The 18,410-nt window shown below is 35.9% G+C and overlaps 1 protein-coding gene and 1 pseudogene across 8 annotated transcripts in view; both read right to left on the bottom strand.

The window, feature by feature from the left end:
* Window positions 1-2,216: 2,216 nt before the first annotated feature.
* On the bottom strand, window positions 2,217-7,206 carry LOC131424083 (shieldin complex subunit 3-like; annotated as a pseudogene).
* Window positions 7,207-8,674: 1,468 nt separating this feature from the next.
* The window catches only part of Rmdn2 (regulator of microtubule dynamics 2), a 96,970-nt gene continuing 87,234 nt past the window's right edge, over window positions 8,675-18,410 (bottom strand). For all 8 annotated transcript variants that reach the window (XM_046441669.2, XM_046441672.2, XM_058578467.1 and 5 more), the window contains 4 exons: window positions 16,994-17,047; window positions 16,828-16,908; window positions 12,337-12,386; window positions 8,675-10,385 (listed from right to left, as the gene is read on the bottom strand). In XM_046441669.2, the coding sequence (XP_046297625.1) occupies window positions 10,337-10,385; window positions 12,337-12,386; window positions 16,828-16,908; window positions 16,994-17,047 (234 nt within the window). In that variant the 3' untranslated portion in view covers window positions 8,675-10,336. The remainder of the gene's footprint in view (window positions 10,386-12,336; window positions 12,387-16,827; window positions 16,909-16,993; window positions 17,048-18,410) is intronic.

Raw genomic sequence — 18,410 nt, 5'->3', positions numbered from 1 at the left:
GAACCTCTGAGGGAAATGCTGGCATGAGAGACAGATGTCAAGAAATAACCCTGCAGTCCTGAGATATAGACTCCACAATCAGGTCTGGCCCTATCTATCCACCATACACCTGTTAATTCCAACCCTGGGGGCTTGTGAGAAGTCCTCAACTCACCTTCCATTCTGATTCCAAAAGATGTGTGGCAGGTGTCATTCTAGATGCTGTGGATGCAGATTGAAGATGTGCAGTTTCCGTTTGGCTATAGCATAAGAACGTAACCCACGCGGATGTGTTTGCTAAAGACGACGCCAGTTTCACGGCTCTGGCTGCAGACAGCGGTAATTAACCTTGAACCATGCAGGAATCATTTCAGAATTTCCCAGAAAACAGCTTACTCAACGCGGGGGATCAGGTTTCCTCTTGGCCCTTTCCCCCATGCAACAAGATAACCGAGTCAGTAAAACAGAACTTAGCTTGATTGTGGGAAAAATCCGAAACACCTCAAAGGAAAGAAAGACAAAGATGCTATGCGGAGAGTCGCCTCAGCGGCCCGCAGGGCTGGATTCCCCTTGGGCCTAAGAGTGCTGTGCTAGCCTTCCCCAAGGGCTACCAAAGTGGAAAGTCCCCAGTTCCTGTCCCCCGGGCTTGAGATTTCTGTTGGCTAAAATGAAACTTGCAAGAGCCTTTCTATGATCTAGACGGGGAAGAAGTGGAAGAAAGGAAGGGGAAAATGGAGATGAGAAGAGAGGTGGTGAGCGAACTAATGCTAGTCTGAGACCACTGCTCTCTCTCTTTTTTTTTAATCTTAAACGTCTCATTCTCTTACTCATTCTCAACTGTCTATGTGCATGTGAATTGCTGGGGCAAACTCTAGTTCTGGCAAGCTACATGAATTATTTAACTTCAGGAAGCTTGTGTTTATCAACTGTAAAAATGGGCATCATGACCTATGAGAGGATTATAAAAGCCCAAATGTGTAAAGCATTTCACACAGTATCTTCTACAGGCAGTTTGGGTGTTTTCATCCTTGAATTTCTTTCAACCTCTCAATAGCAAATGGGAAGCTGAGAACTTTTAACCACACTAAAAATGTAAATTCAGGAATGTATCTCCAGGGTTCTGAACTCTGTCTTGAGATTCAATTGAGTCAAGAAAACCAGCACCATTCATCATATAGTGTGTGGGCAGCACATTGCTGGGACAACCCAATGTATGAGAATTGAGTGACAGCTCATCTCTGGGGATTGGCACAAGAATCTCCTTTTCTGTGGTTATGCACTTCTTCTGGGATTCTGGATAGTGAGCCTATTTCTGAATGTGTTTCTGCAGATATTTATTACAGCATACTACAGGGACACAGCCACATCAATATTTATGGCAGCATAATTCACAAATAACTAAACTGTGGAACCAACATAGATGCCCTTCAGAAGATGAATGGATAAAAAAATGTGGTATATATACACAATGGGATATTATTCAGCATTAAAAATAATAAAATTATGGCATTTGCAGGTAAATGGATGGAGGTGGAGAATATAATGCTAAGTGAAATTAGCCAATTCCAAAAAACCAAATGCCAAATGATCTCTCTGATTTAAGGATGCTGATTCATAATATGCCAGGGGGGAGGGGGGTATGGGAGGATTAAATGAATTCTAGGTAGGGCAAAGGGGAAAAGGGGAGGCAGGCGAAGGGAGAGGTCATAGGGGTAAGAAAGATGGTGGAATGCCATGGTCATCATTACTCTAAGTGCATGTATGAAGACACGAAGGATGTGACTCTACTTTGTGTACAACTAGAGATATGAAAAATTGTGCTCTGTATGTGTAATATGAATTGAAATGCATTCTGTTGTCATACATAACAAATTAAAATTTTTAAAAAAGCAAAAAAAATTCTTGTCAAGCATTTGTAACTATGGATCTAAGCATGGACTCTTAGTGTGGTGTAAATTTTTTTTGCCTTATAACAAGTATCTTATAATTTTGTTATCTACTGTTATATCATGTAAAATAACAGTAGATAAGAGTGTAAATAATATTTATATCCAAAAAAGAAAAAAACAGAAACAAGCAGAATCTAGGGGAATAATCAAGACACATTTGCCTAGTTCTTGTATGTGGGCAACTTTAGTAGTGCAGCAAGGGTATTAGAAATATATGATGATGCAGAAAAGTCTGGGTAGTAAGTAGCCACTGTCTCTCAGTGAGGGAAGCTGAGAAAATATTATCCATTTCAAGGAGCCAATTTTTTTAATGTGCATTCACTTAATCTTCTGACAAAATATTTCACAGTAGGAACCCATTTTTAATTTTTGGTACTGAGGATTGAACCCAGGAGTGCTTTACCACTGAGGTATTTCCTCAGTTCTTTTTTATTTCTTATTTTGAGACAGGATCTCACTAAGTTTCTTAGGCTGGCTTTGAATTGACCATTCTCCTGCCTCGGTCCCCTGAGTTACTGGGATTATAGCCACTGTGCCTGGCTCATGGTAGGAATCTTTATCCCCATTTTTTTTTTTCAGATGAAGAAACTGAGGTTCAGGAGAGCTTAAGCCACTTACCTAATTTCATACAGGTAGCAAGTACCAGGTCTGAATTTGAATCAGGTCACAAATACAGTACCTATTTCTCTTTTATATCATGCTACCATTGTTTATATGCATAGATTTCTAGGAAATAAATGGACCTTGGTGACAAAGCAGCACATCCGCCCATGTTCTTTGCTCTTGATCCTTGTCTAATCTTTCCCTGGACATATATCTTGAAGCCACCAAGGTACCTGAGGTAGTCTTTGTCACCTTGCATCAGAGTGAGTATAGTGGATTTTGGTCTTTTTGCTATCCCATGAGACCTCAGCAAAGAGGATGCTGTATTTGCCAGCTCTTTTAGCATACCTTTGACCCTGTTTCTCCCCAGCAGGCACCTAAGGATTTGCCTTGCTGTCTGTATCAAATCAGCTAAAGAGATGCATATGTGAGTACAGAACAACAGAACTTTGATGTGAGCCCAGGATCCAGGAAAGCCTTGTTGCTGCTGCAATCTGGCTTAGCTCTGTGTCTTTCATCAGGATTCCCAAGATGCCTGCAAAGATGAATGCAAATGAAGCAGGAGGTTCACAGGCAAAACTCTGCTACCTATGACCTGCATATGGACAAGCAGCAAGAAGATGCTGATTAACTCCATGGTGCCCAGCCTTAACTGCCTTTGATAGGACATATGAGAACTCTGGCTGGGTCTACATAGTCCATGTCATCCAGGGCTCTTATGGAAATAAAAGGTGACAACAGTGAAGTTTGTGCATGTCACGAACAAGGCTCAACTCAAAGTGTACAGTTATTTTTTGAGTGAGTACCACCAAATAGAGTTTGAAAATTATACTCATATTTGTCATTTCGAGTCATTCCTGTGTGAGCCCTGTGAGCTGGGCTCAAGATCATGCAGAACTGTGTCTCTTGGCTCCTGGTGTGATGCTTCTGCAGCAGGGATGCCCCTCCCAGATCACACATCAAACATCTCTCTGATGCGATCTCTGTGATTCTTGATCATAGGTACTTCTTTATCTTCAAGTTGACCCACATCAACAAGTTTCCCTTGAGTATCTGCCCAGCTAGGCTACTTTCTTTCTCTCATTATTTTTCCTACTTATCCTTGTTTCTTCTTGATTTTCTTCCTACTTGGCATATCCTGCCTTGCTGTGATATTCAGAACTAAATAGGATATGCACCTGTTACTCTGCTGAGTAGTTACTCTGTTGTTACTTGGTACAGTTACCATGCCTGGATACAGTTGTGAGTGCTTGGAATATAATGATGGGTAAGACACATCAGTGCTTTGGGAAGTCTGAAGTGAAGATGCTCCTGACTCTTGCTGATGAATCTAGATCTAAACTGTTAATAACTTTGTGGTGCATTCCATCTTTCTCCTACCCTCCTTACCCTCTAGGGGCTTATTCATTGAATAATTCATTCTACATGACACTTTTTTAATACATATTTTTTAGTTATAGGTGGACACAATATCTTTATTTTATATTTATGTGGTGCTGAGGATAGAATCCAGTGCCTCCCGCAAGTTAAGCGAGTGCTCTACCACTGAGCCACAACCTTACTCCTGCCATTTTTAACATATATTAAGTTTGCCTGTGTATTTGAATATATTTATAGACTTCTTTCTTCTATGTCATTAATGTATCTGCCTATTCGTTCACAATATTTCTTTTTTCCAGTATAAACAACACTTATTACAATTAATTTAAAATAATACTGTTAATAAGTAGAATCCAGAAAGTTCTTGACATAATTAACATGCTTAGGTATTTCATGAATACTTATTCATTTCTGGGACATAAATTGTACATATATTACCCACAATGTAATTTATCCACAATCTAAAGAATAAATAGGCTATATTATGGAAGCATCAGACTTTTAAATAAAAATCTTTAAGATGTAAAGCCAGTAAAAAAGTTCATTTCACTATTTCAGTCCATGCTCAGTTCATTCAAAATATTCTTTCTGACAATCAGTAGAATTCATTACTTAATAAAAAGAACACCATATTTATGCACAAGTAACTTAATTTTTCCATTAAGAACTCATCTTCCTTTAAAAACATTTCCCACATATTCAGAGTAACTAACATCACAGAACTCTTACATTTGACCTAAATGTCTGAATTATAGCACTTCAAGATGGAATTTCCTCATGCCTAATAATTCGGTCAAGTTTTGCCCAAATGTCTTCCAGGTTTGGTTGTTACAAACATTGTGTTCTGTTGTCCCTCTTGCTCTATAGAGTGAATACAAATTTAGTGCCTTTAAACTATATTGCAATTTTTTAGACAAAAGAAAATATTTTCAGTATAATTATTGTTGACAAGTAAAACACTCCAAAATTTCTTTTTGCTTTCCTTTTTTATGGACTTTAAAATCCAAATTTCCAAATTAGTCTGTTCATTCAGTGTGTCTGACTAGATTAAGTGATGCTTTTTCAAACTAGGTTGGAAGTCCAAAAGATTATTGTGTAATCATAACTCTGTGATTTAATGTAATGTTCTGAAATAGTTAAGTACGGTTTTGCATCTTCAACTGCCTTTCCAGAAATAACAGGTGGCAATCTCTTAAGTTGGAGTGGAGGTTTGGACCTATCATGTGGAAACCAAAGAACAGATCTTGATGATGATGAGTAGAAGTTTTGATTTAATTTTTGGCAATTGTATGGGATCACTTTGGTATGGTGGATAATGTAATATTACTTCTGTAGTCATTCTGCAATAATCCAGTTACTCTCAATGAAAAGAAATCTTAGCTGAACTCTTCAGAGGCAGAATGTAATTTACGATTACAAGACTGTCTTTCCTGTCAAATCAGAGAGAACAGGACCTTTCAGTGCCTGCAGGTGCTGCTGTTTGGGGAAGTTTACTTCTGTTTTGATGGGCCCTTTGGACCCACTGCTTACAGGGGCTAAAGAGGTTCCACATGGCCCTAAAGATAACAGAAAAATGCACTACTGGGAGACCCAGCATCAAATACATGTTCAATAGCCTCTCTCAGCTGGTGGTACTTTAAATTCTCTTTTTACTATGTCCTTCACAGCCTCCAACAGCTTCATTTCATCCCAGTCATCCCTTCTCTTTTACATCAATGGTCCATCTATAATCACACATTGCAATTTCAAAAAACCACTCCTTGATACCAGTATGCAGCACCCCAGATCCACAGTATTTCTTAGAATATTAGTTTTACATATTTTTTCCCCTATCTAGTAGATGTGGTTGCCTGTATTATTACTTGACTTCCTTGACTTTTTTCAGCATTTTCACAATCACTTTTACTGGTTTGTTTTTCCATTTGAGCCTTAGAACACAAAAAAATCTTGTTAACATTTATGTTGGAATTACATCCTGTTTGTAGATTAACTGAAGGATACTTGAGAATTTTAATATGCTGTCTTCCTAGTCAAAGAACAGCATGTCTTTCTAGGTTTTTGAACCTGCTGGGCACAGGTACATAATGAACATTAACCAAGACAGAGAATATTCTGAGCCATAGAACATGCCTCAGTAAGTTTAAAAAGATTCCATTCATACAAAATGTTTTCTGATCACAAGAAAATTTAAGTAAAATATAACTACAGAAAGATATCGGCAAAATCCCCAAATATTGCAAACCAAACAGATTTCTAAATGATCTATGTGTCAATAAAGAAATAAAAGTGGAAATTAGAGTTTATTTTTCATTGAAAGAAAATGAGAACACGACATCAAAAATTGTGGTATACTGCTAATGTGCTATTTGGGGAGAACTTAATAGCAATAAAAGCCTACATTAGAAAAGATGCAAAGTCTCAAATCAATGACCTTGGCTTTCACCTTAAGAAATTAGAAGAAGACAATATAAGACCTAAAGTTAATAGAGGAAGGGAAGTAGATTATAGCAGAAAATAGAAAAATAAATGAAAACAAAAGCCGTTTCTTTGAGAAGCTCAATAATACTAAGTTTCTGGTCAGGAAAAAAACAGAACAGAAATCACCATTATCAGAAATGAGGTAGGTAGTGTTGCTATAGATTTATAGATAATTAAAGGATAATAAGGGAATATTACTAAATTTGTGTTAATAAATTTGACCACTTAGGTGAAATAAGACAAATTCTTCAAAAAATGCAAACTACCAAAGCTCACTCAAGAAAGATAAACTAAATATCCCTGTTAATTGTATCTATTAAAAGAACTGAAACTATAGCTACAAACACGTCAATAAGAAATTCCAGGCGTAGAGGAGTTCACTAGTGAATCCTACAAAATGTTTAAAGAAGAAATAATACTGATTCTACACAAAGTTTTTTAAGAAAAATGATGAGGAGGTGAGAGTTCTCAACCCATTCTATGAAGCTTGGATTACTCCAATGCCTAAAGGAAAAAAATTACAAGAAAACCCAAGCCAATATCCACTGTAAATATTTATGTAAAAATTCTAAACAAATGTTAGCAATCCACCAGTATATTAAAATAATTATAAATTAAGACTAAGGTTTATCCCAGGAATGCAAGATTTTCTAAATATTAAAAAATCAATTTATTTATCATATAAATAAACTAAAACAGAAAGACCATATGATCACAATGAACACAAACTTGACAAAAATCAACATTCATTCCATAAAAAAATCAGCAAATTAAGAATAAAAAGGGAACTTTTTCAACCTAACAAAAGGAAGCTACAAGAAATCTATAGGTAACATTATACTGTATGGCAAAATCCAAGATCAGGAACAAAATAAGAATGTTCACTCTTACTACTTCTGTCCAACAGTGTATTCGAAGTTCTAGACAGTAAAACAAGGCAAAAACAAAACAAAATCATCCAGAATAAAGAGTAAAATGTCTTTATTTACAAACATCAAGATCGTTTGTAAAGAAAAATCTAGTGAAATCTAGATAAAACCTACTAGAAATAATAAGTGAGTTTAAAGAGGTTGCAGGATACACCTTTGTACAAAAATCAATTGTATTTCTATATATAATGAAAAATCAGAAATTGAATTTAAAACATTATAATTTATAATAGCATTAAAATATGAAATACTTGGGGTAGGTTTGACAAAAATGTGAAAGACCTGTACATTAAAAACTATAAAACATTGCAAAACAAATTAAAGACCTAAATAAATAAAGAGATATAATATATTTATGGATTGAAATACTCAGTAAGATGTGAATTCTTTTCAATCTGATCAATACAACACCAATCAAAATCTCAGCCATGATTTTGTGGGTAGAAATGTAAAAAACTGATTCTCAAACTCATAAGGAAATGCAAAAGACCTTAGAATAGCCAAAACAATTTTTTAAAAAGTCGAAGGGTTTATACTACATTATAAACACAATATAGTATTGGCATCAAGGTCCACAAATAAATCATTGCAACATAATAGAAATTCCAGAAACTGTCAAATATAAATACATATCTATCTGATATTTGACAAAGGTACAAAGGTAATCCAGTGAAGAAATGACAGTGTTTTCAACAAATGGTGTTAGAATAATTAAGTCTCCAAACAGCATAACAAATGAACTTCAAGGCATACATCAAGCTATATACAAAAAACAAACATCCCAATTTAAATAGTGTGCAAAAAATTGAATAGACATCTCACAAAGAAGATCAATGAATGACAAATAAATACATGAAAAAAGGCTCAGCATAATTTGTCCCTAGGGAAATAGAAGTTAAAACCCCAACCAGATATTACTACATGCTTAGTGCAGTAGCTAAAATTAAAAACATTAATTAAAACCAAGTGATTTTAAATTTAGATTAAGCAAGTGAAACTTTCATATGTTATTGGTGAAAATGTAAAATGACAGAACCACTTTGGAAAAGTTTGACAGTTATCAAAATGACAGACAAATATCAACCATACTTCCTACTTCTGGGTATTTATTCAAGAGAACTGAAAGTATATACAAATTTGAAGACTTTCTATGAATGTTCACAGAAAATTTATTTGTAATAATTAAGTACTGGAAACAGTTCCAATATCTATCAACAGGGGATTTAGAAATAAACTGTGGCATAGCCACATAATGAAAAGAACAACTTGGAATTAAAGAAAGGAATTAATTATTGGCACAGCTGCAACGTGGATGAATCTCAAAATAATTATGTTTAATGAAAGAAGCTATACAGAAAAGGATACATAATTCTTTTAATATGAAATTTTAAAAAATACATCTCTAGTGACAGCGGATCAGTGGTTGCTTGAGGATGGGGTACAGAGAAGGTCAGGAGGGAGTTGTAGAGGGGCATGAACAAGCTTAAGAAGTGATAGAAATGTTTATCTTGATCATAGTGATGCTTTTGTGGGTATCAGAATTTATCAAAATTATACACTTTAAATATGTGCAATTATTTATATATCAATTACATCTCAATAAAACCTGAAAAACTCAACCTTAATGATTTGGCTTCAGGCTCCTATAGAAAAATACAGGTTCGGGAGCTCCAAAATCACAGAACTTCAAGATACTAACTTTACTTGCCTCTAAAATGTACTTTATCACTGTGAAATAAACTAGTTTTGTTAATTGCCCAATCAATTGACTATAGAGCCCACAATGAGATTCTCCTAACATAAACAGACCAAGTAAGATCATGTTATTAAAATTAGTCTTCTCCACCCTCTTTTTTTTTTTTTTTTTGTGCCTCTCTTTCCTTATCTGGGAAGGGACGCTGGGGCATATAAGAAAGATTTAATATAAGGAAAATACGTAAGAGTATTATGTGTATTGGAAATTTATGATGTGAAACTAGAAAATGCATGCTAGTATCCAAAAAATAAATATAAGATTTTTCTTTTCCTTTTTTCCCTATCTTTATCTTCCTTCTTTCCTTATGATCCCCTCCACTTAAAAAAAATCCTCTTTCCTACCTTTCTCTTCCTTCCTCTTCTTATGCTCTCCTTCCACTTTCTATCATTTCCTCCCCTATCCATAGTTTCCCCCACTGGCTGGCAGAATTGCACTGTGGCCCAGATTACAACATGCACTCTGGAGCTGTCTGCTCAATTTCAAATCCTTTGCTCACTGTCTTAGGCATGTTATTTAAAAGCTCACTTTAGCTCCCCTGCATAGGGGAGTAATGGAGTAAAACTGAATGTTCTTTCCTCATAGGACTGCTATGAGGATGAAATGGGCTGAGATAGAAAAAGCATTTAGAATAAGTAGTCACCATGTAAGTTACCATTCTGAGAGCCCCCGCTCTGTGCCAGGCACATTGGATTCCAATCAGTTGCATGTAAAGAGTGTTGGCTCAAAGAGGGATGCAGAAGATGTAAGATTGCAAGGCCTAGACACAGCCCTGGCTCGGCCAGTACAATTCTCTGACCCTCACTGTGCTACTTATGCATCAATGCAAATAAGAAGTTTGGTATAAGAGCTTATATTTAAGGTCTCTTCCAGTTTTTACCACTGTTCTTTGTAATTCAAGAGTATAAAAATATTATCACATGAAAAGCCTTTTGACAACTTTTTAGGGGCAACAGATGGGATTTTTATGTTATAATGAAAGCTGTTTGTTAAGTAAGAGCTATCAATGCAGTTATATGGACGTTACAATCGTTAAAATTTTTGTGGAACACTAAGTTACTCTTTAAATGTTTCATGAGGAATTGTAGCATACAGGTTGATTCCTATCTCCTGAAGCTGAACATGTTTAAAGTTCTGGATCTGAACCCCCCTTTCCCAAGTTGTCCATGGAGTTGCTTGAGAGGTTAGCAGTTTGTGTACTTTCTCTGTGAGTGAAGGGAGAATATCATTATAGCTTGGCCTTAGTGACCCAGTAGCAGAAATCCTCAATCAGGACACTCAGTAGTTTTTCTGGCTTCTTCAAAGTCAAGCAACCTGAGTGATGAGTGAAGTAATAAAAAAAAAAAATTAGAGTCTCCATGGCTCACTTTGTGTGAAATTTCCTGAAGTAAGTGCAATATTCTACATATAACACTGTCATACAAGAAAAATTTCAGCTTTGACAAGATGGGATATTTAATGGAGAAACTGTTTTTAGATGGCCTCGTCACACATACTCTTATGATTATACAATTTGGTGCTATTTTGAAGGTTTATGACCATAATGGGGAAGGGTACTGTTCCTTTTACCACACTGTTGGGGAAATGCCAAAATGATATGCTATTTCCCAATGGTTAGGAAATTCTTAATACGTTGAAGATTGATGTAGAAGTGTTATACTTCTTCTATTAGGCAAAGTTCTATCCACTTGTCAATTGAAGACATGTTGATTGCAGGGACCAAAGAGGAATTTCATTAAAATAATTGAACATTGTCATGTTCTAGTTATGAGTCCCAAGTCTCACTGATATCTACCAGTGTTCCTCTATATTTCTCATAATTCCTGGAGAAAGTCTAATTGCCTTCGGTTTGCGTGAGTTGCTCCCATGAAGCCTACAACATGATGGGTTTTATGTCATTTGCTGCTAGCTGGAATAGTCTGTTTTAACTTGCATATTCCTTTAGTGGCTTAGAGCTATCAGAGGTATCCATAGCAATACAGACTCTGCAAATCCATGAGAGGACCTGCAACACTCCTAACCCATCTAGTCAACAGTTCTAGTGTTAGGCCAGTTGTAAAGGAGGTTGAACTGATTCAGTATCTCTATTGGCCATTATAAAAGATGAGAAGGGAGAACAAGATCAATTTGATTCAATGGCATTTCTAAGTCAGGGCTTGGAAATTTTGAGTGTGTGTATGTATCTATGTATTCAAGTTTTGGTCTGATTTCCAGGATAAAGGTTAGTTAAAGGATACCAGGGAATCTTTAAAATTACTGTTAGCTAATTCAGTTTTTAAAAAATTATAGCAATTTATTATTTAAAATTGGAAAATATGAGAAATAAAGCACAGCCTCACAGAAACATAAACTACTACCATATTAATATATTTCCTACTAGATAACTTTTCTGTGCACATTTTTATAAAGTTGAGCTTATATGTATGTTCTATTTTATCATGTACTTAAAATATTCTGTGCATTTCTTTGTATTGTTTTAACAATTGTTTTTAATGTCAAAATGATATGCTATTGTAGTTAAATTGTAATGTGATTAGCTGTTTTCTTATTGTTGGACATAGTCTCATATTGATATGAACATTTCATGTAAATAATTCATACTTTTCTCTTTAAGATATGTCTATGAAATAGAATTACAATGTTAATGTTAATATATTTTTAAGGCTCTAGACATTTTACCAAAAGTTTGTGCCCCAAATACCTTCCTACTAGCAGTATAAGAATATTACATCTCATGGCAATACTGCCAATATTGAGTGTTTCCTTAAAGAAGAAAAGTTCTTGTAAATTCAATAGCAAAACAGAATTTTTTATTATAATATTATAATATATAGAATTTATTATAATATATTATAACAATATATTGTAATATATATTATATTGTTTTATTTTTCCATGGACCTTACTTAAATTATTTTGTTTTATAAAGTCTCCATTAATACAGCAATAAAATACACACTAAAATTAATTTTATTGGATTGATTTAAACATTTTATTTAAAGAAATGTTCTGAAAGTTATAGTTTGATAGGAAAAATAAAAAGCACACGTTTATAGATACTTATGTAAATAGATTTTCAAAATAACTTGATTTGTTTTGTAGTGCTACTAGTGGAATGAATTCTGCAGAAACATGGTTGTACCTTCAAATCTGAACACATTACACTTATAGCAAAAAAGAAAAAAATGATAAAAATATAACTCTGAGAAACTTAAATTTTAGTAGACCACATTGGATTTGTTGAAGAATAAGCTCTTTTATTTACCTCTTCAAAGAAGTCATTACTTTTTTCACCTCTGTGTTTGCCTCTCTGTCCTATAAAGAAAATACAAGTGTACAATGAAATTTCACACACTTACTCCGATAATTTTTGGTATTTTGAAATAGATTATTGTTCAGTGCAGGCATATTTTTTTGGAAGGTCATTACAAAGAAACTGTGGATTTCTGATGGCCAAGCATGATCCAGATATATGAAGATATGGGTAATGTGGGCAATTATTCCCATGATCTTCTTGCACCAGATTTGGAGTGATAGGATTCAGGAAGGGGAAAGCCTTCCATGCAAGCTGACACAATGGATCCACCAGCATGTTAACAGTATTACTGTTTTCTTCTTCAACTATGAGATGTGAAGAAGCCCTAGCCCTACCAGAAAAATGTGAAGAAAACTAAGAGCCAGAAAAATCACGTGTATGCATGTGCGCGCACACACTCACACACATACACACACATTATTGACCTATGAAGTAGCTTACTTATATTGGAGACAACTATCTTATGAGTCTGTTTTAGAAGGGTGATTAATGTCACTTAAAATATTATAGCAATTAAAACTATGGTCCCTCCCCAGATTAGCACATCCATCATTGTTAAAAACAAATTACACAATACTTTTTATATTTAAGCTTTCTCAGTACACTTTAGGCCAATGAACATGAATACTGCCTCTAGGCAAACAACTTTCAAGCTACTGGTGAAGTCATTATTTCATTTAGCAATATTTTCACACTATCTTAGACATAGAAATCCCTTTTATTTAAAAAAAAATGGAACGTTTCTCAGGATCTGAGATTACCTCCCTAGGGTTAAGAAAAGTCCACATGAATAATAAAAATACTGCAATTTCAAATTCTGGGAATGCAAAGCTGCTTACACATGCCAAACTGTGCTCCAGAGACCTTGGCTGACATTCCCAATATCAAATAGGAGTGTGATGGGCTTAGAGCTCCCTGGTAGGGGACAAAAGACATGTCTATAAATGACAAGGAAGAAGTTACAAATGCCACAAGAAAGAGGCAAGTATGTTAAGCAAGTTCATGAGGGAGTGGAAACTAATGCCTAGGTTATCTCTTTTTTTGGTACCAGGGATTGAACTCAGGGGCACTTGACCACAGGGTCTCACTGAGTTGCTTAGTGCCTCGCTAAATCTGTGAGGCTGGCTTTGAACTTGCATCCTCTTGCCTCCGCCTCCAGAGCCACTGGGATTATAGGCATGTTCCACCATGCCCAGCCGATTCCAGGTGATCTTAATTGTAATTTGTGGCACTGATAAAACATTTTGATGATTAGCAAAATCATTAATGAGCTATATTTCAACATGAACAATCTTTTTAGAGACAGGTAGAATGATATGTAATTCACTTCATTTTGATCTCTTTGGAAAAGAAATTTTAAAAAAATTACTAAGATTATAAGTGGAGACATCACTGGAAGAAAAAGAAGAAGGTAATGTGAGAAATAATCTGCTCATGCTATCTTGCTTACTAAAGAAATACTCATATAGCATCCAAATTTCTTAGTTATATTTACTAACAGTCCTACTTATTATTAGTGTTCACACTATTATTTTTATTTGTGTAGAATTAGTGTCTTGATTCTTTCTACCAATACTTACTGAATGGTACTTACTGAATGGTAATATGCTAGGCAACATACTCAACACTAGGGATACAGTGGTGAATGAAGCAGACTTGTTTGCTATTTTAATGGAACAATCACACAAATAACAAATAACGTATAATCACAATGGCACTAAAAGATATGAAGGAAAGCATGAGGGCCTTTCTTGCCAGGGGGTATCATGGATGTCTTTCCTGAAGTCATGGTATTTGTGGTGAGACTTGAAGGATGAATAGGAGTAAAGCCAGTGAAAGGGGTGAGGGGCTGTGTGGGAAGTGAGTGTTTCAGGAAGAGTGAAGAGCAAGCTCTAAGGGTGAAAGGCAGGGATGAACATGGGGCAAAGGGGAGGGAAGACATGAGACTGGTAGGGGTTAAATCAGAGTCTTGAAGGACATGCTAAAAATGTGGAACTTCACTCTCACAAAAAGGCATGAGGCAAGGAAGCTGTGAGAGGACATCTAGGAGGCTCTCACGCCTTGAAGGCAGGTGGCGCTCTGAGCAGCAGCAGTGTAGAGAGTGAAAAGTGGGGTGGTTTAAAAGAGGAATTCTGAGAACTTGGTGCCCGGGGATATGTCTGTGCTTGGGGGGGGTAGGAGAAGGAGGCATTAAGAATGATTTTCAGGTTTCCCTTTTGGGTGGATGGAGGTACTACTTACTAAGGAGGAAGGTGGAGGAACAGAAGATGCGAAGGCCTGATGGTGAGTTGAGTGTGAGAGGTCTGAGGCCATCCGAGTGGAGATGTCAAGTAGGAAGTTGTACTAGAGCTCAGAAGAGAGGTCTAGAGATAGAAATTTGAGGACCCCTGGCATACGTATGGCACTTGAAGCCATGGAGGACAGGCTTGGGGATGGGGAGAGGAAGAAATAGGAGAGAAGACAAGAGACTTACAGATCAAGGACCAAACTCTGAGCAATGTCAATATTTAGCCTCCTGTGAGAGCTCTAAATTTCATGCATAAAATTTGTAAGTCAAACTAGGTATTATATAGCATTATCATACTGTATTCTAATATTACATTATAATATGAATGAATGATTGTATGTAACTGACATCATTCAGGAAAAACATGAAAGACAGTAGGGTTCCCATCACCAACACATATCAAGCAACTAGAGGGACAAAAATCTGATTTCTGCTGAAAAAAATTACCTAAAACTTCGTCTTCTGGAAAACTGCTACTGAGATTGTACCATTTTGTACCTCTTATTAACTTATGGAACCTAATAAGGGATTTGAGTTAGAAGGGCAATCAACCCCGCTGGGAATTCCTAATATCCAGAAAATATATATCTGCAGCCCAGGACCTTGCTCATGGGTCTGTGGAAGGGACTCAGTGATCCTCTTTAGAGACATAGACATCCCCCAACCCTAAGGTTCCTTGGCAGATCTTGTGTCACTTCCCATTTTCAGCCTCATTTCCTACAAATGCCCTGAGCATTCCTTCCACAGGCAAACAAATCTTTGCTTTCTCACTTCTGTGCCTCTTTCATGACACGCAACATGCTTTACTCACACTTCCCCATTACACAAACCTTTTAAAAACCACCTCTAATGTCACCTAACCTCTTCTAGGAGAAATAATTTTCTCATTTTCAAACTTTCCATAACCAATTATTTGTACCTCTTTTAGCACTTCATGCCTTCTACTTTAAACCTCAGTCACTTGGATGTACACCATATGTTCTCTCAGGCCACAAGCTCCTAGAGGGCAACAGGAGTCTTACTTGTTTACATTCCAGATCACAACCAACAGTGGAACCTGCACTCCTTCAACACAGAAGAGCAAAGTTTTTCCAGAGACAGTTCTTTTTTTTTTTTTATATGAATCAGAGGATGATGATGTTTGGTGGTATGAGAAGGGAGCAAGAATACTTTTACCTATTTCCACCTGTTCCCACAACACCAGGCAATGACTCAGAGAAGCAGAGACTGAACTGTGAATCCTGAAGCATGCCTAAACCACATAGCATACCTAGAAGTCTGAATTTTAGGATAAAAGGTCAAGAGGCAATGTAGTAGTTACTTTTCCATTAATGGAAGGTGTCAAAAAACAAAGAAAATGTTAATATACACCTTTAATCCTTTTGATGGCCTTGGATAATCTCACTGTGCTCTAAGTTTGTTTGCTGCCTACACAGTTTGATCGCTAGCTCATGTGCTGTCTGCCCTCCTTCCCAGTGGGGCTTGATCCATTCTCTGTAGTTTTACACCTAGCAAGCATCAGGATGTTTTATCTGCTAGCCCATGACTTTCATGTCCCTTAAAAGATTCAAGTGGTCTTCTAGTGATAGTTATTTTTCAGAACTATTGCAAATTTTAAAACTTCACAGTACATGTAAAATCCAGGTCAAAATGTCTTAGTGTTAAAGAAAATGCCATCACAGAAGCAGAAAATGTAAGAGTGATTGTCAGTATCTCCCTATTTCCTCTGGGATGGTCAAAAGGTACAAACTTTCAGTTGGAAAGTGAATAAGTTCTGGAGATCTTAGGCACAGCCTGGTGACTGTAGTTAATAATTGTAGGGTATGCTTGAAATTTGCTAAGAGAGAACATCTTAAGTATTTTAAACAATAATAAAAAAGGTAACTGTATGGCGATGGAAATATCAGCTTCAATGTGGCAATCACTTCATAGTGTACACATATATCAAAACATCAAGTTGTACACCTTACATACAAATACTTGTATATGCCAATTATACCTCAATAAGGCTAAAAATGTCAAATTTATTTTTATTTTTTATTTTTTTCAAATTTAATAAATAAAGAAAACTCTAAATATACTAAGTCAGTTGTTCTTATTTTAAGCTTGAATAGTACTAATAAGACACCATCACTCATTGTCACTAGACTTACCTCTTTGGTAACAACAGGAAGTAATAATGCCAAATGACAGACCTTCCAAGCATTCTGATTTTCATGAAGATCTATATAACACTGGAAATGAAAAAAGATATTTTAAAGGTAATTGCATTTTTATGTAATGGATTCAAAGTGATCTTTAAATAGTGTTCTTCATTACCTTGGCCAAATACATATAATTGGGCACAGAGTAACCAGGGTGTAGGTCTTCAGCCTAATTTAAGAGAAAACAGATAAGAGGATAACAGGACAGTATCACAACAGCAGCCACAAGTGATGAGGATATATTTCAATAAGTAAGATTATTAACATAACTGCTCTAAGAACTTAGGCTGGTTGTTCACATTTGAATCATCTTATCAATTTAAGTGTCTTTTGGGCATAAACATAGCTTTTGCATTTAACCATTAAAATGAAATTGATTAGTATGGTCATAAAGCTGACAAAGCATTGAAACACTTTAAGTTTTGAAATTCCTTAACATAATCATTGCCTTCACTCTTTTTTGTCTATGCTTTCTTTTTTCCTTTCAACAACAAAAACAACTGGTGATATATTCACTGCAAGGCAGGTCCTATACATTTCACACACTTTAGGTAATGAGAGAAGAGCGTGATTGGTAACAATGGCAAGCATCTTCCATGAGATTCATATTTAACTTTTTATGATTTCAACACATTCTATATGAGTTGGATAATACTTGAAGTCCATCACAGCAAGTCCTTTTGAAGGAAAAACAGATTCTTGAAACACTAGTCCTAATAGTAGACTACCTACATAAGTAGGACATGCATCCTACCAGACCTTCTGTTAAGTAGAGGGAAAAAAAAAACGGTTTTTGAAAGAAAATTTAAAATGGGATCATTTTCTGCACATGAGTTCAAAACTTTATTTTACCTACAAGTATCAGACACATTTTAATGTTAGTATATACAGACCCACTCCATTGTTCATACTGTGGATATGCCTTAATTAAATGAAGGATTCCCCAGTAGACATTTAGATTTATTCTCTATTATCCCCAATAACAATCAGTGAGCATACTTGTACCCATGTGCTTATGTACATGTGTGATTATGTCTATAGAAGAGACTTCTAGAAGTTGAATTGCTGAGTTGAAGAAGGTGTGTGTGTGTGTGTGTGTGTGTGTGTGTGTGTGACCAAGTTAGGGTGCTGAAGGGTTCTGCAATATCTTAACAGAGCATATTCCTTGTAAAAGACACTTTATTCCAAAAGGAGGAGGAGGACCGTATCTCCCGGGCTGGGAACTCAGCCTGGGTACAATTTTTAAAGATCAAGTAGTTGACCAATGTGTGGACCTGTGTAGAAGGGAGACCAACAGATTAAAGGAAGTTGTCATTTCAGTTTTAGCCTGAACTTTGAATGTAGAGCCATCTGTGGTGCTGATGGATTCTGGTTCTCCTGCTTCTTCTCTTGTCTAATTATTTTCACTTCAACATTTCTAGTTTAGTAAATACATTTCTTGAGCCATCCTAACAAGGATAGAATGAACTTTGTCCAACTGTACCTGCTTCTATGTTCAGTAGTTGTGCCAGCTCTGTCCAATCCCATCTGGG

This window comes from Marmota monax, unplaced genomic scaffold (genome assembly GCF_021218885.2).
Source record: "Marmota monax isolate L192 unplaced genomic scaffold, Marmota_monax_Labrador192_F-V1.1 WCK01_AAM20220418_F8-fsc00010, whole genome shotgun sequence".
NCBI classification, from domain to species: domain Eukaryota; kingdom Metazoa; phylum Chordata; class Mammalia; order Rodentia; family Sciuridae; genus Marmota; species Marmota monax.
The sequence above is the reverse complement of the archived record's forward strand: the minus strand, read 5'-3'. Positions and strand labels throughout refer to the sequence as shown.